This window comes from Peromyscus eremicus, chromosome 3 (assembly GCF_949786415.1).
Source record: "Peromyscus eremicus chromosome 3, PerEre_H2_v1, whole genome shotgun sequence".
Classification (NCBI taxonomy): domain Eukaryota; kingdom Metazoa; phylum Chordata; class Mammalia; order Rodentia; family Cricetidae; genus Peromyscus; species Peromyscus eremicus.
Window position 1 is genome coordinate 136063040 of NC_081418.1, and position 26485 is coordinate 136089524.

General features: G+C 46.0%; 1 protein-coding gene across 3 annotated transcripts in view; it reads left to right on the forward strand.

The window, feature by feature from the left end:
- The window catches only part of Ano2 (anoctamin 2), a 333798-nt gene extending 315043 nt beyond the window's left edge, over positions 1 to 18755 (forward strand). For all 3 annotated transcript variants that reach the window (XM_059258640.1, XM_059258638.1, XM_059258639.1), the window contains 5 exons: positions 745 to 897; positions 1251 to 1303; positions 3147 to 3328; positions 16041 to 16146; positions 18483 to 18755. In XM_059258640.1, the coding sequence (XP_059114623.1) occupies positions 745 to 897; positions 1251 to 1303; positions 3147 to 3328; positions 16041 to 16146; positions 18483 to 18755 (767 nt within the window). The remainder of the gene's footprint in view (positions 1 to 744; positions 898 to 1250; positions 1304 to 3146; positions 3329 to 16040; positions 16147 to 18482) is intronic.
- Positions 18756 to 26485: the final 7730 nt, after the last annotated feature.

The following is a 26485-nucleotide window of genomic DNA, read 5'->3' on the forward strand; positions in this document are numbered from 1 at the left end:
GCACAATGCCTGACATTTTTCCAACTCTCAATAAATGTGTGATGAATGAATTCTTTCCAAATAAAAGCAATGGCTCTGTCTATGGAAAAGGAGACTCTAGACCTTGACTTGGTACACATCAATAATCCCAGTACTTGGGATAGGGTAGGTGTTCTGAGGCAGAAGGTTCAAGAGTTCAAGGTCAGCCTAGTCTATATAACAAGACTCTTGACTTAAAAAAAAAGAAAAAGATCCAACTTTTGGGGAGGGATAGTTTTTAAAGCTATGTTAAGGGCTGGCAACTTATGGCCCGAGGGCCAGTATCAGCTTACTTTGTGGACTGCTTTTGTAAATAAAGCTTTATTGGGAGCACAACCATGCCTGGGAGCAGTGGCAGAAGGGAGTTGCTGTGACAAGACAAGACAGACCACAGATCACAATATATTTCCTCTTTAGCCATTTACAGAGTTTACCAACCCCCAAGTTAGCCACCTACGACGAGTTTGTAGTGGTGAAGGGTGGTGGAAGGGAGGTATCTGTGTCACACGTCTCTTCATTCTGCCTGCTGGGCCTAACCTAGAGCTTTGACTCAGAGTGGCCCTGGCCCTGGCTCTGGCTGCAGAAGTGAGAAGGAAGCCTGGAAGTGCAGGCAGGCAGGCAGGAAGGGGAACCCGATGGCAGCTTTGAGGACTGGGGACCACAGACTAGAGATGGCCTCCACTCCTGCAGCTCCCTGCTGAGCCTCTCCTGCATGCTCTCTCCTAGTCATCCAGTTTGGTTTTGTCACCCTTTTTGTGGCCTCCTTCCCACTGGCACCAGTGTTTGCCCTCCTCAACAATGTCATCGAAGTGCGGCTGGACGCAAAAAAGTTTGTTACCGAGTTGAGACGCCCGGATGCTGTGAGGACCAAAGACATTGGTATGCGCCCCCTTAGAAGCCTGGCATGCCCCTCACCTGTGTGGCTCCTCCTACCACCTGCACCTCAGAGCTCAGGAGGCTGACAGGGCCTCCTTTCTTTACCCCTTGGAGTTTCTGCTGTTCCCATCCTTGGATGTGGGGAGGCCTGTGGATGTCATATTAAATACCCCCAGTCGTCCCCTAAGCTTCCAGGCAGGGGCACCCTAAGCTTCTCTGTGTAAGCCTAGTTCTGGGAGGATGGTAGAAAGCCTCCTGAGGTAGCCTGCCTACAGAATGTCATCCCATTCTGTGACCTTACTGTCTCTGAGCCCAGGGCGGTACTAACCAGAGATGCCCGCACTTCTGTCTTACAGGAATTTGGTTTGACATTCTCTCTGGAATTGGCAAGTTCTCTGTCATCATCAATGTAAGTGCTAGCGTTCAGAATGCCTTAGCTATATGGGAGGCACTTCTGGAGCGCCCGGCTTTGAAGCAGGAACCAATCCTGTGACACCCCCCGCCCCCCAGCTTTTCCCATCTGGAGCTTTGTTTCAGACATCCTCCTGCTTCCTGGCACACTTGGGCCTTGTAGCTCATGCTGCTGCCCAGCAGTGATTTCACTTTTCATTTCATTAAGAGAAAGGCAATTATCCACCCGACTGTATGCCTTGGCCTTAAGAGTCAGAAGCAGATCTTTTCTTGGAGCCAAGAATAATGAAGAAAGAAACTGACCTATCTGCTCATTTCTTCCCATTCTGTTCCCACCATTTAGTTAAACAGAGCCTGGAACGTTGCTTGGGTTGCAGTTCCTAATTATGCTTCCTCCATCTGCTCAGCGCAAAGTCTTGATCACCCTCGTGGACTCGGGCACCCTGTAGGTTAATCTAGGGTGAGGGAGAAAGAGGGTCCTAGCCATTGTGACCCTCTGAGCTGCCTTGACAGATACACACACACACACACACACACACACACACACACACACACACACACGCAGAGAAATTCCTTTGCTTTTGTACGCTGGCTGGATGGTAACCAGACAGGGCCTCCTTCTTGCTCTTCCCCCTAAGAAGGCACAGCCAGCTAGGTGTACATCTATGGAGCCATAGCTCATGTTCCCTCAGGAGGGGACATTGATTTCGGTTCTCCCCTGGTTCCTTGACACCTGCCCATAAATGATCAAGAGGTGTGGGGAGGGGCAGTCTGCTGCAGGCTGAATATTCTGATGTAGGGAGGAAGCACCCATTTTCATGCATAGAAATAATGCACAATTGGAAAGGGGGTCAGCTATTACTTTGAGCCCTGTCTACTAGAAAAGGGACCCTTAGCATTGGTTACTTTCTATCTGTGCCACAGAGTGGCAGGGCATCTTGTTTTCCTGGCCTCTGTAAGTCTTGCTTACCCATCAAAACAACAGGACATAGGAATCGCATCTACCATATAGGATCACTCTAGAAATGAAGTGGGATAATGGAAGGACAAACAAGTGCTCAGTAAATCACAGTCACGACAATTACAAGTGTGTTATTAATTTTCAAATATGGGTATGGCCCACTTACATGTACACGTTTAGAGAAAAATACCGAAATCGTATTTTAAGGGGCTTTAATTGTTGGCGCAGGCTGTAGTATAAACAGCTGCCAAAAAGATTTAAGGTTCTCTTGCAGAAAGTGACTCCCAAACCAAACATGCGATCACTCACCTGTGTCCAGCTTACTCTTGGCCATCTGTAGAGCACTTAGACATCCCATATGCTGTGTGGGCTGTGCATGGCCCGTCCAGCACGCCCTGTGCCTTTCCCTTCTGTCTCTCCCCTTCCATAAAGGAAGAGCTTCTGATCCACAAAGCATTGCAAAGTGTCCAGAGATAGCGATCCGATTAAAGAAACTATGGAACTATGGAACTGTGTCCCTCAGGGCAGATGTACGCAGTCTCCAACACCCTTGCCCAATGTACTTTCATCACTACAGTGACTTTCTCAGAATCCCTTGAACTCTGTTTTGGCTCAGCCAACAGCAGTGTCAGTCCAAGTGTTGTCGAGGTGGACTGAAGCTTCCAGCACTCAATGTTCTCATTTCCTCTGTCCAGAACTGTGAGCCGTATGAACTTAGGGACAGGCGCTTGAGCATACTCTAGGTGTTTCCATGTCAGCCCTTGTAGCTCCTCTGGATGGCGTGCCCCAAAGTGGGCAGTCCCTCATTCACACAGCCCCTGTGTCTTCCAGACGCCGCCCACTCAGGCCAGTCCTCAGTGCTTGTGATTCTGTCCCCTAGGCTTTCGTCATCGCTGTCACCTCCGACTTTATCCCCCGCCTTGTGTACCAGTACTCCTATAGTCACAACGGGACTCTCCATGGCTTTGTGAACCACACCCTCTCCTTCTTCAACGTCAGCCAGCTGAAGGAGGGAACACAGCCAGAAAACTCGCAGTTCGACCAGGAGGTTCAGTTTTGCAGGTAAAGGAGTGTGGAGGGGGCGGCGGCCAGGGGCAGTAGATCCAAAGAGTTACTTAGAGGACCTGGGCGGGGGGGAGGGGGGGTCATTCTTTTTTCCTTCCATCACCTATTCATCCCCAGTTGTTATGAATGCACTTAATCGAATCAATAAGTGTTATTAAGTGCCTTTTGCTAGATGCTACAGAGCAGATCAAATGCTATCTAACTTCGAGCTCATTGTCAAGGATAGGAAATAACAAAGTCAGTCATCATATGGAATTCCATGTAGGCCCATGTGCACAGTGGGTATTCAGAAGGTGACGTGGAGATGATAAGGGTCTAGAGTGGAAAGATAAGCTTCCTGGATGGGCTGCAAGGAGTTGGATGTCAGAAAGGGAAAGTGCTTGAGCATGGAGCCAGACAGTGGAGTTTCAGTTAAGGAGGGCATTTGAGAAGATAGTACTAGAAAGTAATTTGAGATATGTCAGAACTCCCAGGATCATAGAAGCCAAGAGGCTGAATTTGGATAGCATGAAGCTGTGAAATCTTCTAGAATCTTCAATATGATATGATAGGAAGATATGGCCTTTTAGTCGTCAGAGAATCACACACACCAAGTATACGTTTAGGTAACTGATGTGGTTTCAGAGAGGGAGATGGACTAGTGTTTGGAGAGCACAGGGAGGCAGCTGGGCTGCTGCATCACTGAGACGTGAACTGTGGTGGGCATGGGCTAGAGTCACAAATGAATTAAGAGAAAAAGATGAAGTTTTTTTCATACTATGTGCTGCAGTTAGTGGTGAGAGACATAGGAGGGGGGCTGAGTCTGGACATGGCTGAGGAACTGGTTCTCTTGACATGTCAAGGAAGGTTCTAGAACTTGATCTTATAAGTTATGGTGGGATTCTGACTATGGAGAGATTAAAATCTCAGTGCAGTCAAAAACAGTAAAAAGATCAATGTGATATAATCTTAAGATCATATTAAAGATGCTGCCAGATTTCACAGCTTCTCATATATTCGTCATGCTCTCCGAATCCAGCATTATGGCCTATACAACCCCAGGAGTTCTGAAATACCTTATATTAGTTCCCATTACTATCTTCTCAAATGTCCTCCATAATTAAGACCCTGTTGTCTAGCTCCACACTGGAGTACTCCCCCTTTCTGCCACCCAACACCCATATGTGCTGAGTTTGATGTCAGTCACATTGCATTACCAACGATGTCTGGAAACCCAAGCAGTGGTTTTCACCTACCTCCTGGGTGTATCCTAAGCTGGCACTCAGAAGAGGTGGCCGAAAGACACTGCCCCAGGAATCCCTGAAGCCAAGACACAGAAAGCTCTTTGTGACTTCTCAAGGAAAGCTAATGACAGACAGAGGAGCAGAGGGGAATGACTCCTTTGACACTTCTTTACCCTGGTCACATGAAAATCCCAGTCAAGCCTTGGTGAAAGATCATACCTCATATATTAAAATGAGGAATAACTCCCAGAATAAGAAGCCAAGGGGAGATGCTGTGGGGCTGGTAGGGGGTTGTTGTGTCTTATGAAAAGCTACCAGTGTCCCCATCAAAGCATTGGCTTCCTTTTCTTTTTCTTAAGAGCATATATGAATTAGATAAGACAATGTTTCATTATATCACTTTCATACACATAAAAATGTGCTTTGACCATCCTATCCTCTTATTTCCCTGGTTGCCTCTTTTCCCCATCCCCTCTGGTCCCCTCCTCTTCTAAATAGTCCCTTTTCTAGTTTCATGTCCTTTAAAAAAATTCCAGAATCTGCGTGTGAGAAGAAACATGTGGCACTTAGATTGAGACTGACTTGTTTCCTTTGGCCTGATGATCTCCATTTCTAACCATTTTTCTACAAATGGTAAAACTTCTTTATCGCAAATGCAAATGCCCCCATGTGATTTTGTGTGTGTGTGTGTGTGTGTGTGTGTGTGTGTGTGTGTGTATGAGAGAGAGAGAGAGTTCACATTTCCTTTATCCATCCATCTGTTGATGGGCATAAAAGCTGATCCCATTTCTTAGTTACTGTGAATAGAGCAGTGATAAACATGGATATTCAGGGCCAGACATGGTGGCACATGCCTTTAATTCCAACAGAGGCAAGTGGATTGCTATGAGCTCAAAGCCAGCTTGGTCTACATGGTGAGATCCTGTCTCACAAACCCACGGATATGCTTTAGATATGTACACATGGTAACAAAACTGAACTGCTTGGTAGTTTGACTTTATTTTTATTGTTTTAGGTTCTCCGTACTGATTTCTATAGAGACTACACTAAATTACATTCCTCCTACCAGCATTGTTTGGTTGTTTTGAGGGTTAATATTCTGACTATGGTGAGACTGGAATCTTAGTGTAGTCAAACAGTGGGCATGTACTCATACTTTCCCCTTGGGACGAAAAGTCAGATTCTCCTAAGAGAGATGCTTAAGCTCAGATCCATAGTCTGAGACTGTGAGATGAGATCATTTGGTCATCCCAACCCAGACAGCTTAAACAGATGGCCATCCTCAACTCAGGACACTAACTATAGCCAACCAAGAAAAGATGAAACAGCAGGGACCAGGCCCCCAACAGACAGGTGGATTTACCCATTAATTCATGTGAACATTGATGTTTCAAGGGTTTCTGTAGCCGGGGCTACAAAGTGCCCAGCCCTCAGAAGTCCTCTTGCATGTGCATTTCTCCTACACCAGACACTGCCCAGGCCACTAAATCTGGCTGGTTTGCTAGACTGTCTGTCCATGGTGCTGGATTTTGGTGTATTGCTCCAACAACCAAGTTCTCTAGTGCTGAGGGTCTGTGCCAGAGCTGCAAGACTTCCCTGGTAGGACCTGGGTCTGCTCTAGCGTTGCCCACGAAGTCAGTTAGTCAATAGATTTGCACCGAAAGAACAGGCCCTGAACAGTGAGAATCACAAAATCATTTTAATAACTGGAAGTGGCCGTGGAAATAATCTGTTACAATGTTCAGTCTACGAGAGAGAGAGAGAGAGAGAGAGAGAGAGAGAGAGAGAGAGAGAGAGACAGAGAGACAGAGACAGAGAGACAGAGACAGACAGAGAGGAAAGAAAAGAATCAAAAGAAATTGGTAAGACTTGGGAAGCCCAGGAGTCCTCTAAGATTATAGAGCTAAAGTGCAGCTCACATTTCTCCAAGAGTGCAGACTCCCACTGTTATGTGGTGAGAGCCAAGGCTAACAGCATCTGTCTCTTCAGATCTAAAAGCACTTGTCTGTCATAGAGCGCCATGGTTCTTTCTTCCCCCTGACTCGAGATCATCCGGTAGCAGTTACGTTTTCTAAACACCAGTGACTTTAATGGCTCCATACTGGAAGCTGAGGGTAGGTCTAAGGTTGAACAAGGTTTAATTCAACCGAACAAGTCTAAATCCAATCTTCTCTGACTCCCAACTCTAGTCAATTTGAGTGTGTTTTCAAACTCCACATGATTGATATCAGCTGTCAGGACAAATCAAGCAGACTTTCTTCTATTCATTCCATACTGCAAAGGCTCAGGACCCTAAAGTATTGTTAGGACACGTGTTAGCACACACAGGTCTGAGCTCCTTGCATCTGCCTTAAGGTCTCTGGATTTCCCAGCCAGTTATGCATGAAGCTTTGATAGTCTCTTTGTAGTTTCTATGCCAGTAGATAAAAGCATGGTGTTATATGACCTGTTCAAAATTATTCTGAAGATGGGGAGGTAGCTCAGAGGGCAAAGCTGTTGCTACGCAGGCATGAGGCTCTGGGTTCAGATCCCCAAAGCCCACACAAGGCCCGACATCGTAGTGCACATCTGTAATCCCAGTGCTCCTATGGAAGATGCTAGGCACATCCAGAATAATCTCCTGAAGCCTACAGACCAGCCGGCCGGCCAGCTGGGTGTACAAGGTGCTGAGCAAAAGACCCTATCTCCAAAAAGATGGAAGGCAAGCACTGACAGCGTAGGCTGTCCTCTGTACTCCTGTGAACATGAACACACACACACACACACACACACACACACACACACAGACACACACACACACACACACACACACACACACACACACACACACACACGTGTGTGTGGTGGAAGCAGGGAGAGGAAGATAGAGAGAAAGATTTAATAAAAGCCTGCTGACAATGAGTGACAGAATTACCAGTAGGGACATGTATAGGAGGCATATTTTAGTTCTATGCTATTGGCAAGAAAATGCAACTGCAGAGACAGTCATCCTAAGATCACTGCAATGACCTTTGGAGCTGCGAGTGTCAGCACCAGTGAGGGTGGTGGGATCATTGTGCAAGTGTGTTTGAAACCGTGATGCACGTTCTGCAGTACAGAACACCACACAATGCTTCTGTCACGGAGTCCAGATGAAGCCGGTGAGCTGGTGACCAGGCGATTAAAACGCCTCTCTAGTAACTTCCAGTGGGGTCACTGCAGGGGCAGCCCTGCATCTCAGAGTTAGATATTTGGGGAAATGTTCAAAGGAAGTGAAACATGAAGAATGAGAAATTCAGTGGCCACAGAAATCATCTATTTTAGGTTTTTGCTTTCTTTGTTTGTTTGATTGCTTAAGATTGGGTCTTCTTGTATAGCTCCAGCTGGCCAAATAACTATGTAGCTTAGGCTGGCTTTGAACTCATCACCCCTTTGCCTCCTCCTCCCTCAAAAGAACATGGGCATTTGAGTCACACAATAGGATATAAAGCTAATTATTTTCTTAGTTTTAACTTAGTCATGAATCTTTCATTTTCGGGTAGTGGATAAGCACATATAAGTATATTTAATAGTGAAAGTGTGAAATCTAATGTGAGGCACAGCTCAGAACAGCTGTTATGTGTAGAAGTTCACTGAGGTGTATTGATTTTGTGTCTGGTTAATTTTGCTGCATGATGCTGTTTATTTGAAAGTCCTTTATAATAAAGTGTTAATAGATTTTCAGAAAAAAAAATGTTAAAAGCTCAGATTGTAGGTGTGGGCTATCATGTCCGGCTTACAAATGGTTTTGTCGGAATGCCATATTCATGTGGCAAAGTCAGTCTGGCTGGGGAACAGGAGACAGCAGTGGAGGATGGAATGCCAAAAGGGATGTTGGTGGTGAAGGAGGCACATGAAGAACACTGTCCCCAAGAGAGAGGCTAGAGTGAGATGGAGAAATAGGCATCAGATCCAGAACCTGTTGGTCACAGTGATGTGCGTGGACTCCTCAGGGTGTTGTCTGTGTACGGTTAAGGTGACTGGGTTACGGTGAAGACGAGATGCCTTATTCAAATGTAGGTGATGTCTAGGAATCAAGGCCTGCATGTGATCTAAGTATAGTACGTCAAACAGGATTAAGAATTATTGATGGAAATATCTACTTAATGTGGGTCTTATGTGGGGGGAGAGGAAGAGAGAGGGGGAGGGAAGGGGGAGAGAGAGAATATGAATATGGTAGAGGGAGTGAGATAAATACTGTGAGAGTCAGATGCAAGTCTCTAGCCGTAGCGCCCGGCTTCCTGATTGCTTCTGCATCAGGAAATGAAGTTTACATTGATTTTCTGGCAAATAGCCTTGGGAACTTGATGGCTCCTTTTTATTCTCAGCCATCAGCAATCTCTGAAATATGGTCACATCAAACTGAGGCCTTGGTCTCCGACCCAAGCTTGCCAGGGATGGAGGTCTTAAAAATTGTGGCAAACATTAAGACGTGTCTTTGGCGGCCCATTTGCAATCTAGAGAGGCAAACCCAACGTTTCTGGAGACATTCTCGCTTCAGCCATTGATCTGCTCCAGCAGGGCTGCTTCTTAACCAGTCTCAAGATGTCAGGCACCAGGCATGGTTAGCGACTATTTGACAAGGTCAAGCAGCCACCACGCCCTGGAGCCTGAACGCTGTCTCAGTTCCTGGCTCAGCAGGAAGGAAGTAGGGAGTTCATCGGAGTGAGAACACACATGGGCACCATCACCCCAGCTGGGCTGTTTGGAGGTGCTGAACGTGCAGAAGCAGGCACCCTCATTTGGCTCCTGCTCGACTTCTCTGCTGGGCATAAGCACTTCCACATTCCCGAGGTCCTGTGCAAAGCCTTTGAAGAGGTGCATTCCCTGCCAGCCTGTGGCTGCTGCCTTGCATCTGTCTCATGGTGACACCAGAGGTAGTCCGATTTCCCAGGTGTCGGCTTCCTGATCTTTACCAACTGTTGGATTGACACGGTTCTCATTAGCTCCTAATTGTCTCTACTGTTTTCCTCTGCTAAAAGCCGGTTTCAGAAGGCATTTCTAAAGCAGCTCAGATGGTCTGAAAAGAATCGTGCATAATTGTTTCAGCATTAATATGAAATTTAATTCTAGTGGGGCTATTTAAATTTTTTTTTTCACACCACTGTTTGGAGTCAAGAAAGGCATTCACTAACTGATTCATTATGGAGCTAACACTTCATCTAAGAAAAGGTTTTTCTCCATGGCGGGTGACCAGCCCCCTCAGTGTTGTGTCGGCTCCCTCCTCCCCTTCAGCTAGTCTGTGTTTTCACAGTTGGGGCAGATCTCACAGTCACTGACTACCCTATAGGTGAGGGTGGAAAGCGGATGGTGACTGCCGAGCTGGGGGTCTCTCTTCCCTCTCTATCTTACACATTTGATTTGGTTCAGATGTGAGATGTGCCCCTACAGATGTGCTTCAATGTTTGGTACCTGGCCACTGGTGCTGTTCTGGAAGGTTCTGAAACTCCTGAGAGGTGGAACATCCTCTGGGGGAAGTGGGTCACTGAGCTTTGAGGTTGATAGCCCTGCCCTACTTCCTGTCCATTCCCTACTTACTGATGGAATTAGATGCGAACAAGTTCCTACAGCCATCCTTCCCTCAAGCTGTGAGACACAGTGAGACCTTCTTTTCTTTTCTTTTTCTTTTTTTCCTTTTTCTTTTTTTCTGAGACAGGGTTTCTCTGTGTAGTTTTGCGCCTTTCCTGGAACTCACTCTGTAGCCCAGGCTGGCCTCGAACTCACAGAGATCCGCCTGCCTCTGTCTCTCGGGTGCTGGGATTAAAGGCATGCGCCGCCACTGCCTGGCTGAGACCTTCCTCTCTTAAGTGACTTCTGTCAGGTAGTCCATCCCAGTGGTGAGAAAACAAAGCAATAGAGTCTCAGTTTCTACATCTGTGAAAATGGGGGCTTTTCAAAAAAAAATCTAACGGTTCATGGAACATATGAATACAGTTCTATAAAAATTGGAAACTCTGCAGGTCACTGCTGCAGCTCTGGCCCATCTCTACCTGAACCTCAGTGCAAACCCAGGCATCTTTCAACCTTATCCTCTTTTTCTATTTCTCTGGCATAGTTGGGATTGCAGAACCTGGAAGTTATGGTTTCATGGGTTTGTCTTATAACAATGAAACCTAATTTGAGTTAATGGAAATCTTATTTCTTCAGGTAATGTCCAAATTTAACTCCATCCAGGTAATTTTCACAGAATAGTATTAAGGTAATTTTAAAACTAAAATAAAAAATTGACTTTTTAAAAAAATCTGTTTCACTTGTTATATGGAAGTCTGTCCCAGTTAACATTGTAATTTTGCTCTTGACATCTCAGTATAAAATACATTGGAGTCAACTGAGCATTGCTAGTAATTACTTCTTTTTAAAATTATGCACCTCTATGCTAGGGACAGAATTCAGTGGTAGAGCACTTGCCTGGAACACACTGAGGCCTTGGATACCATTCCTAGCCCTGCAGAAAATTTTATGAACTTCTTTCTTCGGAAAATAATTCTGTGTGCACATATCTGTATATGAAAGAAGAAAGCCCCTCTTTATCTCCTAGGAGACACCTCTGCGTCCATTTTTTTGTGTATGTGGAAGCTTCTAGAAATCACATTTACCTACATTGTCCTATTCAATTCTCACTGTGGCTTCCTTTAACATTGAGTATACTTGCACACCTGAACACATACTTTTCATGCTTGGGCTGGGAGAGCAGGTGTGCGTGCCCCTTCTGTGTCCTCAGCCCTGTGGAAAACATTGTCTTGGTTCCTTTTTCTGAATTAGAATATTGAGGTTCAGAGGCACAATGCACCTGACTCGTGATGGCAGAGGCACTCCAATTCCACGTGCCCTGTTTAGATGACCCACTTGTCCCATGAGTGAAAGTCTGTCTTTCTTGGAAGACTCAAAAGCAACTCTCAAAAATAACGTTAAGTCTTAAGGACAATAAAGGAGAAATGGAGGAGAGGTGAGTGTCTCCAGCTGATATGCCTGAAGTTAAAGTTTTGCTTCCCTGGGTGGAGGCGCACGGGGCGGGGGGAGTGGTATCACGGCCGCCAACAAATACAGGAAGCTAAGCAGATATTCGAGTTCACAGGGTGTTTTGGCCACTCATGGGAATGTTAAGAAACCGTGGCTGCCCAGGGGAGATTGTCACGTGTTGGAGGTCATGTGAGATGATAGAAAAAGCTGTACTTGCCGGGTCTCAGGGCCTCCTCCATTAGCCAGAATCTCTCCTATCTTGTGTCATTTACCTGAATGTAATCCTAGAGAAGGCCGCTGTGTCTGTCAGTGTCTGGCTCCTGCGATGGTCATTAGCATCATGGGTCTGGAGCTTGAGTGTGCAGAAACCTTTTCCAGAAGCCAAGAAGATTGGAAAAAGTTGTCTGTGTGCTCTGTCTTAACTCATAAGTCACCTTCAGCAAAATGAGGAAGAATAATTACTATATGTCAGCATCCCTAATCCACAAATCCAAAATATGAAATTCATAGGAATGATTTGTATTCATATTACATCACAAGTGGAAAACTGAATACTACAAAACTTTGCTACATGAGTGCCATGATTCAAATGTAGTATATATAACCACATAAACTATGTAAAATGATCTTCAGTCTAAGTGTGAAAGGAGTGTTTGAATTATCAATGAATTTCATGTTTTTGCTTCAGTCCCATTCCCCAAGATGCCTTAAATGTAAGTGAGCATTCCCAAATAGGAGGGAATTCTGAAATCTGTAATCCTCTAGTACCCGGTGTTTCAGGTAAGGGCCACTCAGCCTGCACTGGTGGGTTCCTCTGATGGAGCAGACAGTTACTGAATTCTTTAAGTTGGTAGATAGCAACATGGGGAAAGAAGGCTTAGGCTAATGTGGATGAGAACACTGGGTGTCAGGACACGGAGGAACTTGCATAAAGTCTGCATTAGTCATCTTTCTGTTACTATAAAAAATACCTGCGATGAGCAATTTATAAAAGGAGGAAAGGTTGGTTTGGGCACTTGACATTCTTCAGAAGTTTGCTTTGGGCCTGCAGCAAGGAAACACCATGGAAGGAGCCTGTGGTAGAAGCATCGAGAGAGAAGAAGAGAAGGAACAAGGGTCTCACAACCTCTTTCACACCCCAATTGACCCAAAGATTTCCAACGGGTCCCCACCGATTTAAGGTTCCAGCACCTTCCAACAGAGCCACACAGGGGCCAAGCCTTTAACACCTGGGCCCTTGGAGAACAGTCGAGAAGGACTTTGGTACTAGAAGTGGCATTCAAACCCTCACTTGTCTGGAAAACACACACTCCCCTCAGTGCTGAGCACTGGATTTCAGAAACAAAAGGAGCACAGCAGTCGGAACAATGAGCCCCATTAGCCACCTGCCTTTTGAAGATAACTCCTATTCTTAAAGCTAATTGTCTCTTTGTTTAGCGTCTTCTAGTTACTCAGAGAAAACATTTGATAAGCCTGACTTAAGGATCACATTTCAAAAAAAAAGTTATGTAACCTGAACTTACATTGGCATGTAAACAACCAATTATGTATCCAGTGGCACAAGCTTACTGGAATCTGTGCTCTTCAAATGATGAATCACGGTTCATTAGCAGATTGTGAAATCACTTCATTGGGTCACAAACAGCTTTTGGAAGAATGGGACAGGGTAGAATGGAGTAGAGGAACAGATGGGGATAAGCTAGGATAAGCTAGAGCAAGCGATCAATTCATTGCATGGGGTAAAGTTTACATTTTTGTGTCATATTCATTTCAAGAATATATGTCCACTCATTAACATAAAATAAGTTTATTTTTAACTGTGGGTCAGAAAGCTACTTTAGAAAGAGGAACGTGGACAGATGCAACGTATGTTAAGTCCCTCACTACTCTTTTCTGTGGTGTGGCTTCAGTAGCAAACAACAGGGCCGCCCTTTGCTCATCTGCACAGAGCTGTTTTCAGAGTAATCGTTCTGGACATCTCTGTGCAAGCCCCGCCATGCCCACCATCCCACATCCTCCCTCAGATGCATGTGCCTGTTAGATCCAAAACACGGTTTGGACACCAGGGGAGGGCAAAGCGGCAGTCCTAAGAGCTGTGGTAAGTTAGTAGCCGAGTTGGAAGCCGAATTCGATTATGTATGGATTCTTTTCAGCCTGGAAGGGGAGGAGTGTGCAGTGGCTCTCATACCAAGCTCAGTGAACAGCTGTTCCCTCACAGCCGGAGCTAGGAAAGGGCAGAAAGGCACTTTCATTGCAGCTGGAGGGACTGGGTTGTGCCCGGGGAGGAGTGTCCCCATGGCAAGCCCTGGCAGGGGTGGTACCCCTCGTCTAGAAGATTGGAAAGGAGCAGACCCTGTTCTGTATACAGCAGAAGAACAGACAAATCTAGAAAGGTTTTTCTCCGTTCCTAAGACATCTTAACTCACTTGGTTCACATGCTTTCATTCCCCTTCTCTCTGTCTCTTTCCCTCTCCCTCCCTTCCTCTCCTCCCCCTCCCCCCTCTCTCCCTACTAGCAAGCTTCCTGTGTAGCTTTCCATGTCCCTGTCCTCAGCCAGGGATGGTCTGAATACCTTGGTGCTCTGCTGGGCTGCAGCTAGCTTTGCTTTCCAGCCAGATGTCAACTCAAGCTTGAGACAGCTGCGATCAGCTGTTGGAAGTGGGGGAGCTGGGCAGTGAGGTGGAAGTTCCTGGTCCCTGGCCAAGCCCCAGTGGAAAGAGCAGCGTCTGCCATGCAGCTTGTCTCTTTCTATTGCTGACTCCATTGCCCTGGCCTTTTCTTTGTGTATACATCAGTTTTCCTATACTTCAAATGTTCTAGCCTCTCCTTGGAAACTGGAAGCCGTCATACTTAACCGTAGACCTCTTACAGCACTGGTTCCTTCCTGCCAACCAGAGAACTCCCATTTGTGAACTCACCTCCAACTTCACCTGCTGATGAGGTGCTCTGTGATAACAGGGAAGAGTCTGGATCCAGCCAGACTTATATCCTCACCTTGCCTCTGTCTCTTCCTTGCCTTGAATCCCTGACCACATACTTGGATTCTGAGCCCACCAGGTTCCTGCCATGCTGTGTGGGATACCTGCATGAGTATGCTGGGAGGATTGCAAGACAAAACAAGCAGAAAGGTGTCTTCATTTGCTTAGGGCTGGATACACGCACTGTGTCCTATGTATAATGTCTCTCCCTGGGCAGAGTACTCTGCCTTCCCCAGCAGCCACACACACTACTGGGTGGCCTGATGCCATCCCAACTCTTCCTCTACTCTAGGGGTTGTCTTACTTTCACTGACAAGGCTTGCTGAATTCCCATGGAGAAAATGGCTCTATGAATGGTCATACTGCTAACACCAACCCTCATCATTTTTCCAGGGTTAGAAAATGAGATATCCGTAGCATGCTTCATTGCAAAATAGGGGTAAAAGGGCAGAGACAGAAAACAAAACATGAGGTGTCTCTGTGGGCCTGAGGAGGCAGGAGCTCACGTTAGACATTGATGTTTAATAACACACATGGAGAGATCACAAAGATAATTGATAAGAAAGGCTGTTGGTATTTATAACCACCCCCCTCAATTCACCCAACCTTCTTCTTGGGCTGGGTCACCTTTCTTTCGACCTCAGTGGTACAGCTGGGAAGCAAGGCTACCTTCAAAGCTGCTAACTGAGGAAGACCCTGGGGTGACTTGCTGGTGCCCATATCTACATGGGATCCAAGGACTGATGAGGCATCTGGGGGCTCCTATCAGAATAATTGGGGGAACATGATGGTCACACAAACCTAAGTTATTCTCACTATCTGTGGGCTTCTCTGGGAACTACATCCTGACACCACAGGAAGCTTTAGGAGATGCTTGGGAGAGAGAACAGGAAAAACACATCCCTAGGCTGACTTTTGTGGGTGTGGATTTTTTTTATTCCACAGACAATTGTTGGTTGGGCTATGGATTTCCTCTGTCTCCCATTTCCCAACTTTAACAACCAAGAGCTCATCTGTTGTTCAGATCTTGATATTTCACCCATAGAGGTATCTCCTTGCCTTCAGTCTTTGTTCAATCTACTCTTTTATATTTTCACTTGAACTGTTTATTTAGTGCATTTATGTTCATGTGGTGTGCAGCTGTGTGTGTGTGTGTGTGTGTGTGTGTGTGTGTGTGTGTGTGTGCAGGCACATGTGTGTATGTGGGTGCACATTGTGCACACGCTATGGATGTAGAGGTCAACCTCAGGTTGTTCCTCAGGAGCCGTCCATCTTAGTTTTTAGAGATAGAGTCTTTCATTGGGACCTGGGGCTCACCAATTAGGCTAGGCTGGTTGACAAACAAGTCCCAGCAATCTGCCTGTCTCTGCCTCTTCAGGGCTGGGATGACAATTACATGCCACCTCCCTCCATCTTTATTGGACCAAACCTAGGCCCCCGTGCTTGTGTAGCAAACACGTTATTAGCTGAGCCATCTCCCTGACCTCTCAGTCTCCACCCATTCTGAACGCTCCTTCTTTCTTTGGGCAGGTTCAAGGATTATCGCGAGCCACCATGGGCCCCAAACCCGTATGAGTTTTCCAAGCAGTACTGGTCTGTTCTGTCGGCCCGTCTGGCCTTTGTGATCATCTTCCAGGTGAGTTATTATGTGATGACTAGATGTTAAGGATGCAGGATGCCCAGGTGAAGACTGTCATAGTGCCCTGCCTGCCCTTCATAGCCAGATGCTTATGGTACAATCATCTCTTGGTATCCAGGGAGAGAGGATGGGGGCTTTAATACTTTTTGGGGACACCAAATCTAAGGGTGCTGAAGTCCTTTGTAACAAATGACATCACATTTGCACGCAACCCACCCAAACCCTCTCATACACTTTAGATCACGGCTAGATGACATGATAATTAATGTAATGCAAACTCAATGCGAATGGGGTTGAACTGTGTTGTTTAAGAAATACTGATGAGCACAGCCTGCACATGTCCCTGTCGGTGCGATTTTGTTTTCTGTTATTTTTGATCCACGGTTGGTTCAATCTGAGCATAGAGGGAAATGGATACAGAGACCCACTTGTGCTCTGTGACCTAGGGAACTTCACATGTGGCTGGCAGCAATGAATGTAAAGCAGGATTCCCCAGAGAGAGCTCCTTTGAATGGGTAGATTTGGCCAAAAGATAATAAAACCCAGAGCAAAGTTATCAGACAGATGTAGAGTAAGTTGCAGAGTGGACATACTTGCCCATTTAAACTGGAGGAGAAGAAAAGAAAATGGGGAACTATTGAAACCAGAGTCTCAGCCCTGGGACAGACAAATAGCACATCCTCTCTGTCAGCCTGAGAAAGGGCTCAAGTTCAGAAACTTTCTTCCTGAGCTCTTGGGTCTCTCCTTTGTTAGCATTGTTTACCGTGGAGACATCTGGTTAGAGGGGCTGGCAGAGTCATCTAACCACCCCTGGAATGAATAGCAAACCCGAGCTCATGATTCCTATCTTTGACAATAGCCACAGCTCCAATTGCGTCGTCACTGAGATTCTCTGAGCTCCAGGGCCCCCAGTCCCCACTCGGGCTCCTGTTGATCTTTGAGCAGGGGCCAGAGCACAAAGCCAAATATCCCTTTCTCTTCAGTTCCCTTGGCTTTTATATTCCCTGAAGGCAAGTCTCTGGGGGGCTCTAGGGTGTCCTGCCCCTCAGACTCCAGCCCAGGATGTAGAGAAGCCCACCAGCTAGTCTTTCACCTAAAGAAGACGCTATTCTTCCTCTGTAGAGATGGGGTGATATGTTTGAAAACTTGCCTAGACATCCCCCTACTGCCCCCCACCTGCTCCATCTCCTCACTTGTCCATCTGTCACATGTCACAGGTCCCTCACGTCATTGGCAGTGGGTAGAGGAAAAGTCTAGATAACTGGGAGCCTCTAGACTCCCAGTCTAGACAACTGGAAGCAGTTGTCCCTAAGTCTTCCCTTCAGCTCCCAGGACTATCATGTATATATAGTTCAAGGGCTGTTACTGCCTTGGTTTCCCAGAGCAGGAAGAGAAGATACTACAAGTGTGTAGTTCCCAGATAGAAAATGATCACAAGTTGAGGAATGTGTTGGGTGAATGTGTGGGAAGGATAGACTTGAGAAATGAGCAAGAATCAGAACATACTGGCTTGTATTGGTCCATGCCAGGCACCATAGCCTGATATTCATTCACTCACTCAGAGAAAAAATGCTCCTAGGAAAGGCTTTCCTAGCCTACTGAGATATCCCAGGGATGTGGCTCAGCAGGGACCTCATGCAAGTGTATGTATACAGAAGGCTGGCATCAACCAAAGAGAGCTGGAAGCAGAGAGTCCCTGGTAATGGCAGCATGAGGAGACTATGAGCCGGAGGTGGGTTGGGCTAAAGCCATATCAGTGAAAACACCTAAGGTCCCTGGTACTGAGGACAGAGAGACAGCTGGGGAGATGAATGGGGCAGCTGTCATGGTAGCAGCTCTACAGAGGCCACTGGGCTTTGTGGTCACTTCCCTGGAGGCCCCAGTACAGAGCAAGCCTGGGAGTGTTAGGACAAAGGACATGTGAGGACACTCTGTGGATGGTGCGACAGTGCACTACAGGTCCTCCTGAGAGGAAGGCCCATAGCTCGTTGCCACTTACCATGTCTTGCCATTGCCAGTATTTGACATGTAATAATTTATCAGAACTCACAGCTGCTCCAGGGGTAGGTTGAAGTTGTAGTAATTTTACTAATAGGACACCATTATCAATAAGGACGCCAAAGGACACATAGGCTCACTGTTAAAGATCACTCAGCCAGTGAGTTACCTAGCATTCTGTTCAGTTTCTTCTTTTCTCACCAAATGAGAAGCACTAGGGTGGTCACTCTGAAGGGGCCAGGGTGGACTGTGGTGAGCTAGAATCCACCTCTGACCTCAGGTATCATCCTACCAAGCCAAGCCTCGCCATTCATACCTCTTCTTGGTTTCGGCAGAACCTAGTGATGTTCCTGAGTGTCCTTGTGGACTGGATGATTCCAGATATCCCCACAGACATCAGTGACCAGATCAAGAAAGAGAAGAGCTTGTTGGTGGACTTCTTCCTGAAGGAGGAGCATGAGAAGGTCAAGCTGGCCGATGAGCCTACCCAGAGGAGCCAGGGTGGCGGAGATCGGAGCAGGAGGAGCCGTGCAGCCAGCTCTGCACCCTCAGGCCGGAGCCAGCCAGGCAGCATAGCATCCTCAGGGTCCCAGCACACCAACGTGTGAGCCCACAGTTGGCAGCAGAGGAGGCAGGCAATGGCGAATCGCATGCGCACACCACGTGTTCCTGTAGCTAACCTCTTCTGCTGGGATCTGGCTTGCGAGTGTCTCCAAGAGAGAGTCACGGAAAGGAAAATAAAAAAGCATGCAGGAGGGAAGGGAACGATATTGCTTCTCAGAAACTGGAAGTTTAAGTCTCTTTTAGGTCCTCTTTTGAGATGTGTCCTTTCAGAGAGTTGGCACCCCACTGGGGTCTTTCAACCCTAGAGTTCCCTGGGGTCCCTTCTTGTACTTCACCGTCATTTTAGGTGAAAGAAGTATAGTCAGGACCCATCCATCCTAGAACCCACTGTAACTGATCACTACCCACTCCCGACTGTCACCCTAAAAGAACTTCTTGGAGACACTTGTGACTGGGGCCACTACAAGGCAGAGCAATTGCAAATTAAGGTACAGGACTGATTTCTGTGGCCACTGGACCTGACGGTAAGGAGCAAAGGTCCACTCTGGGCTCATCTGAAGTCCACTTGACAAGGATACTTGGATACAATGCAACCTTTTGTGCAAGTTCAGATTTAAAATAAAATAAGTGGAAAGATTCTTTTTTAAAACACATCCCTTGTCTTTGACGCCTTGTTTCCTTTTTCTCTTCTTCCTCCCTTTTCTCTCCCCTCCCCTTTCTTTTCTCTTCGGCTTCCCCCTCTTCTTTTTCCTTCCTCCTCTGTGCCAAGCTTTGTTCTTATAAAGCAGGCAATAAAGGAGAGAACATTCCTCTCTGACAGAGTTTGCAGTCTGGGGATAGATGGCGAACCGACAGTTGTGTAGTATTTTAGATAATGATAAATGCAGCGGAGAAATACTAGGTAGAACAAAGTAAACAGGAAGTGCGGGGGCACAGGAAGTGTGGGTGCACTCAGCTTATCCAACGGGGTTGGTCAGAAAGACTATAAACAATGGAAATAAACAGGTGGTGATAACTCTGCTCTTCCTTTGTTGAGGAGCAGTCGAGCCAGGTGAGGGGTGTTAAGGAGAGGAGCAGGGGCTCAATTTCATATTCATTATAGAGTGCCAAGAGGCACATATTAAAATGCTAACACAGACAGTTGGTAGCAGCTTTCCAGGGCTCTCTGGGGAGATTTTCGTGAAGAGTTGGATGGAAAGGTCAAGGGTCATTCATCACTGCCAATCATATTTCTTAGTCCCTCCTGCAGCCTGGAGACAATACACAAGACGACCGTTTGCACATAGCTGAAGACCATGAGAATTTTTTTTAAAAAATAGCATCCTGGGCATTAGACAGCCATGAAATAAGAATTGGGGCTCTGTTACAGGCAACTTTTTGTTGTTACCGCTTCTCTTCTAGAGAGGGATGAAGGATATCTCTTGTGAGAGGCATATTCTAGTAAGGAGATCTTCATTCCTGCAGGAAAGCTCATCAGTTCTTTTATCCAAGTAACTACTGATTCACCCATTCTATTTCTGAGTACCTGCTTAGTATGTAAAGGCACTTGGGAAATATCATCCAGTAAAAGAATTCCTCCCCACCCCCCATTGAGCCTATGGTCACAGTAGAGCAAAGAGACAACAAGAAGACAGACAGGTAACCTTGCCTTTGTTATGACAAAACAGGAGAGTCAAGTAAGGTAAAGGGTTAGAGGCAGCAGCAGAGTGGAGGGGGGCACTTTCCCCATCCTACAGGTGGGCATTTGCTTTACTCTTCAACCTTACAGAATCCTGCTACCCAATGGGGTACAGAATTCTGCAGTGACCTAGGTGAGCATCCTCAGTATCAGATCTGAAAGAGATGTGGGGGAGGTCTACAGAGCACATAAAAGGGCAAGCTAATCTGAAGCTATGCAGATTCCACTGTGGAAAGACTGAAAGTTACCTTCTGTTATACCACCAGGGCATGAGGGATTTAATGATTTACCCACATCCTGGGCTCAAATGGAGCATGCTTGTCACCAGACGGACCACCTGGTGCCCGTGCTTTATCCCAGTAGCAATTGGGAATGTTGTTAGGGTACCTAAGAAGGGGAACTTTCTAGAATACTTTCTAGAACTCTCTTGGGTGGGGAGAGGGTGGCAGAGCAAACAGAACAAAACATAAAAACAAAACAAACATTAAAATTTCTTCTCTGAGCTTTTGAGAAACATTCCCCACCTCCATGGTTGCATGAGGAAAACATTGTGGACAAAACTCTGAAATAATGAAGGAAGAAAAAGAAAATAATGCTACTCATTATCTTATTCCCCTCTTTCCAGATTCAGAATATCTTTATGTAAGTTTGTGTTCCTACAATATAAACAGACCATTGAATTGATTTGAAATAATGTTTAATTTTTAAAATTGTGTGTTCAATGATCAAGATTTATTTATTTGTGTGTGTGTGTGTGTGTGTGTGTGTGTGTGTGTATGTGTGTGAGTGCAGTGCCAGTGGAGTCCAGAAGAGGGAGTTGGGAGCCCCTGTAGCTGAAGTGACAGGCAGTTGTGAGACATCCCATGTGGGTGCTGAGAACCAAACTTATGTTCTTTGCAAGAGAAGTATATGTTCTTAACCCCTGAGCCATCTCTCCAGTTCTGGAAGAAGATTTAGAAAATGCGAAAGGAAAAACAAAAACAAAAACAGTTTAATCCACCTCAGCATTTATCTCCAAGATCATTTGCAACCGGCTTGTGTTTTCTTTCTTTCCTTACTCAGCTATGACTCAGCACACACTGACTAAAGAAGTTACACACCTAGGTAGGGACCGTAATGAGGAAGGGTTTGGTGGTAAATGGTACCTGCTACTTAGCTATCACCAAGCTTTCCTCATGGAGAACAGAAATAAATGCAACCTGGTGGCTGATTGGTATGAATCATTTCAATGGGCATTTTTGTTTTTCTTTTTCGTGTGTGTGTGTGTGTGTGTGTGTGTGTGTGTGTGTGTGTTTACACAGCTGAGCTTGAACTCCCGAGATCCACCAATCTCTACTCCTGAGAGTGCTGGGATTAAAGGTGTGCATCATCACACCTGGTGGCATTTCTCTATGTAAATAAATAAATAAATAAATAAATAAATAAATAAATAAATAAATAAATAAGAAGTGTAATAAATAGAAGCAAAGCCTTCATGCTGTCCCTCTTCACAGCCCTTGAAGACTGATTATTCCATTTGTGGGAATGGAATTATGTTCTCAACAAGGCTCTCAAGGATCCAGAAACTCTTTGCTAAGTTCCTGTCTCAAAATAGTGGCCAGTGACCGTGATTTTGTTATATTTAAGTTTGCATGTCTGTGAGATAAATAGAAGACTTTCTGTTGTAAATCCTGCCAACACAACCTTCTAATCTTATAAATGCATTAGCCATTGGTTACAAAATATGAGAGAGAGAGAGAGAGAGAGAGAGAGAGAGAGAGAGAGAGAGAGAGAGAGAGAGAGAGAGAGAATGATGTCTGGTCTTAAATAGCAGTTGGAGATGCCACTGGCCTGTGGGAGGCATTTCTGGGAGTGAGAATTAGATGGAGAAACCAAAGGGTCAAATTTGTCCTACAGTGTCTTTGAAATTTATAAACAAGCAAAGTTTAGGGTTAAGAAAGAATTAGGAGGGGCTGGAGAGATGGTTCAGCAGTTAAGAGCACTTGTTGCTCTTGCAAGGGATCCTGGTTTGGTTCCCAGCACAACCATTTGTAACCAGTGCTGGGACATATGATGTCTTCTTCTGGCCTCCTTGGGCACTGCATGTATGTAGTATACATACATACATGTAGGCAAAACACTTCTGTCCATAAAATAATGAATCATTTTTTTTTAAAGAATAAGAAAACCATAGCATTTTTATATTGGCACATTCATTCTTCATTCACTAGTAGGCCAGGGTACACCTGTAGGTTAAATTTACATAAGGTAAAGTTAAAGATGCCATCATATCCCTTTAGTTCTGGTGCTTATGGCTCCATCTGGTGATGGTCACAATTCAGACCTTCTCAGAATTGTGGGAAGTATAAGAAAGCTTATTGGGCCAAGATCATGCCCTTGCCTTGGGCTAGCCTACACCCAGGGATAGGCACAGCAGGGCTAGGGTTCATCCTGTCTCTGTCCAGGCTCACCCTTGAGGGTTCCCCCAGCTCCTGAGCTCCCTGTACTGGTAGGTGGTTGAGGTCCCCCTTGGCACTTACTGTAGCCCAGGTTTCCCTTCTACTCAATTCCGTTGTCCTACGTCCCATCCCATTCTCCTCCCCCCATCATTCTGGAGCCTGTTCTCTGTTAAGCTTCCAGCCCTTCATCTGGGGGCTGCTTTCCAAAGAACCTGACCTAAGAAACAGGGTATGCGAGTGGTGTATTTCCTCAGCAGATGCATTTCTGGACTGTTTTTGTGCAGGAATGATGGCTTGGCTGAATTTGCCATTTTCAGGTCACCATCTTCTCTTTCAAAACATCGTGTCTATGGCAATTAATCCACGTTCTTCCAGGGGTTCGGAGGAACGGCCTCTGGAGCTGGCTTGATGGAGATTCCTTTTCAAGTCCTTTATTTCTACTGCTTTGGTGCATGAGAGACTTTAAAATTGACTCTCACAATTCAAAAATCTCACTAGGATGTGTCTCTATGTGAGTTTCTTTCATTTAATGTGCTTGGAATACGAAGACCTGCTTATTCAATTTTTCATCTCTGGAGAGTGTTCATCCAGGTTGACAACAAGTTCCAATAACATGCATTTCAACTGCTTTGAAAACTTCCAGGAACCACTGAAGTTCTAGATTGGTTCTCTAGGGTGTAATCTTCATGCCCACCACCTGTTTTTTCAATATTATAGGGCTCTATCCTAGCCCCTACACTCCAGTATTAGGTCCTTCCTAGAAGACCATGATGCCCTTTTCTTCGTCCCCTTCCCCTGACTCAGTCAGTTCTTACCCTTTGATACTTTCTTGAAGTCCCATCTAAACACTTGCTTATATAAAGGAAGAGAAAGTGACTTCCCTAGTCATTCGTGGTCCTGGTGTCCTGCATTGCCCGTGTCTGTGGCTCCTCAACGTTACCAACAGTGTGTGTTTCCAAGACATGTTGCTCATCTAACAAGGCAAGGGGTGGGACTGGGTAAGCCCTGATGCCCACTTCTGTTCTGACACGCACAATTCTAGGTTCTCTGTAGCACAGGGCATGTGAAAGGTGCGGCTCATTGCTGATGACTCAGTCTTACCTCCCACCTTCCCATTTGACTCATCTCTTCAACATGTACCTGGCCATCTGCGACCCATATGGCCCTTGCCTGCAAGTTCCACTCTTGCACCTACCCACTCTAATGTCTCAATCTCTCAGCTACAGCAGAGGGCGCCAGAGAGCAGACCCCGCCCTTCATGCAGAGCCCACTTTCTGAAGACAGCAGATGTAGCCTCAGCAGGCAGCCCCATTTGCACATCTGGCTGGTCTCCTGCCCGCCTCCTCTTCTTTCCTTTTCTTGTTCATCAGGGCAGTGAATGGCAGTGCCACCAGGGAGGAATCCTTGCAGAAGTGGGCTAGAAGACACCGTGAAACTGACTTAGTCATGATTTGTACGGCTGCTCCCTCCAGAAAGGAAGAACAAGGCAACATCCAGGTGGAAATTCAAAGAGACAGGTCTTGTCAGTTCAGAAACCTTCCGCTTGATGGCCCTGGCTTCCTCTCACTTCCTGTTAGTCTGATGGAGAGGCACAGAGGACAGAGGCTTCTGAGCCAGGTTGTCTTGCTCAATTAGGGCAATGAAGCCCTGGGTCCTAAGGGAGAAAGACATTCTTTTGACATGGATCCCACACCAGAACCTGCTCCTAGTTTGCTCCCAGCATGATGGACTCTGTTTGGCCTGAATCAACTCTGCAGAGAGCATATGTCAACTTCTATCAGGAACCACATTTGCTTGGTTTGAGGGAGGCTGCTGGTTGAGAAACAGATGAGGCCCCTCAAACAGGCCTCTCCGTTCCTTTCCCAGGGTCTCACTCTTGCTACATTCTTACTCTCTTCACTTCCTGTCACATCATCTCCATGCTTGGTTTCCTTAACTGCCAACACCTGGCTTCACTCTACCCACCTGTCTCCTCAGATTCTCTTGTACTTGCCTCAATTTATTGCCTGTTGTCTTGAACAAGGCAGGGCTTCCTTTCATCTGTCTCCCCAGAGGCCCCTGGTTTCTCCTTGACTCTCCTCCTGAACGTCTTTTGGTATCCATAGGCAGTGCTGGGCTTCTGGTATGAAGCATCTTCTGAAGACACTTGTGAATGGAGTGGTTGCTCCTAAGCTGGTGGCACTATTTTGGAAGGCTCTTGACACTTCAAGAGGTGGAATCTGCCTACTTTGAGAAGTAGGTCACTTGAGTCTATTATCCATGACTCCTTCCCATTGTCCTCACTGCTTCCTGTCTACCTTGATGTAAATAGCTGTCTTCCACCACATACCCCCACTGCCCAAGCACATGAGCACAACTGCCAATAGACTGAGCCCTCTGAAGCCATGAACTGAGATAAAATCTCTCACACTTGAATTGTAACACAAAGGGAACTTAACGTAGGTTGTGTACATAAAGCTCCTTTCCTCACACATTGTATCAGAAGGAAGTCACTGAAGTCCCCCTTGGTACCGTGGGACCTGGAGATTTTACAGTCCTAGGCACCTAAGAAAAGTAGCCAAATAAAATACAACTAGGTACAAAAGTCAATTTCTGTGTAGCATGACAAAAGAAATCACGACAAAATACAAAATTTAGACTAGTGTTATAAACCTCACAGACTGTAACCAGTCCCTTCACTTTGCATCAGCTGACTCATACATCTTTATAATACTTGAAAATATTCTCCTTCACATCTTTGGCTGTCTGCCCTTTGCCTTCTCAGAGCAATGCTGTCGTAAGGAGGACAGAGGTAACGCAAGTCTCAACAACAATTTTTTCTTATTTCTGACTAAAATACTCGTCAAAAAGTTTCTTTCAGCTCAGTCCTTTCATAGGAGTCTTGAGAGTGTCATCAAATTTGCGGAAACTGTTGCCATTCTACAGCGTTGCTAAGATTTGAAAGAATTTTCCTTCCTCTTTGCAAAGTGCTCCTCTACTCTTCCGATTATACTCACAGTACTGGGAGCCCTTGGGGGACTCCCCGAGGCTAACCTGCATCAGTAATCACTAGATAGAACCTGAGAGGCTCAGCAAATGACTTCACTCACAGCTATAAGGACTTCCTGTTGGACTCAGATGGTGGCCTCCTTTATTGGGCAGAAGCTACCTGCCTTGGACTTGATGCTTAGGCCTTATGTGCTCTGCTGGAGACCAGTGGGGAACTCCAGTGACAGGGAAAAACACATGGAATAATCACCACCCATAGAGCACTCCACAGGTGTCACCTTCTGGGATAAGAACTAAACATCTGTCACCTTGTTTGATCTTCACAGATTCCTATGAAGGGTTTTGCCCTGTCTCATTTTTTCCAGGATGGTTCACGTCATTAACTTGGATGTCAAGCCCTTTTTCCTATTAATCTCTTTCTCACTCACATAGTTCAAGGGAGATCAATCAAGAGACCATTCATAGCTCCCTTCCCAGGCCTCACCTGTTACATCTGTCTTACTCTACATAAGGGAGTTTTCTGAAGACATTCTCTAAGCCGTTGACACACACAAAGCGTTACAGAAGAGTCCTCTGTCCCTCTGGGTGAATGCACCATGGAAGGCAGTTGCCCATTCTATAGAAATGATCAACAGATTGTTGATCACAAAGCCATGAGCCACACTCAGGC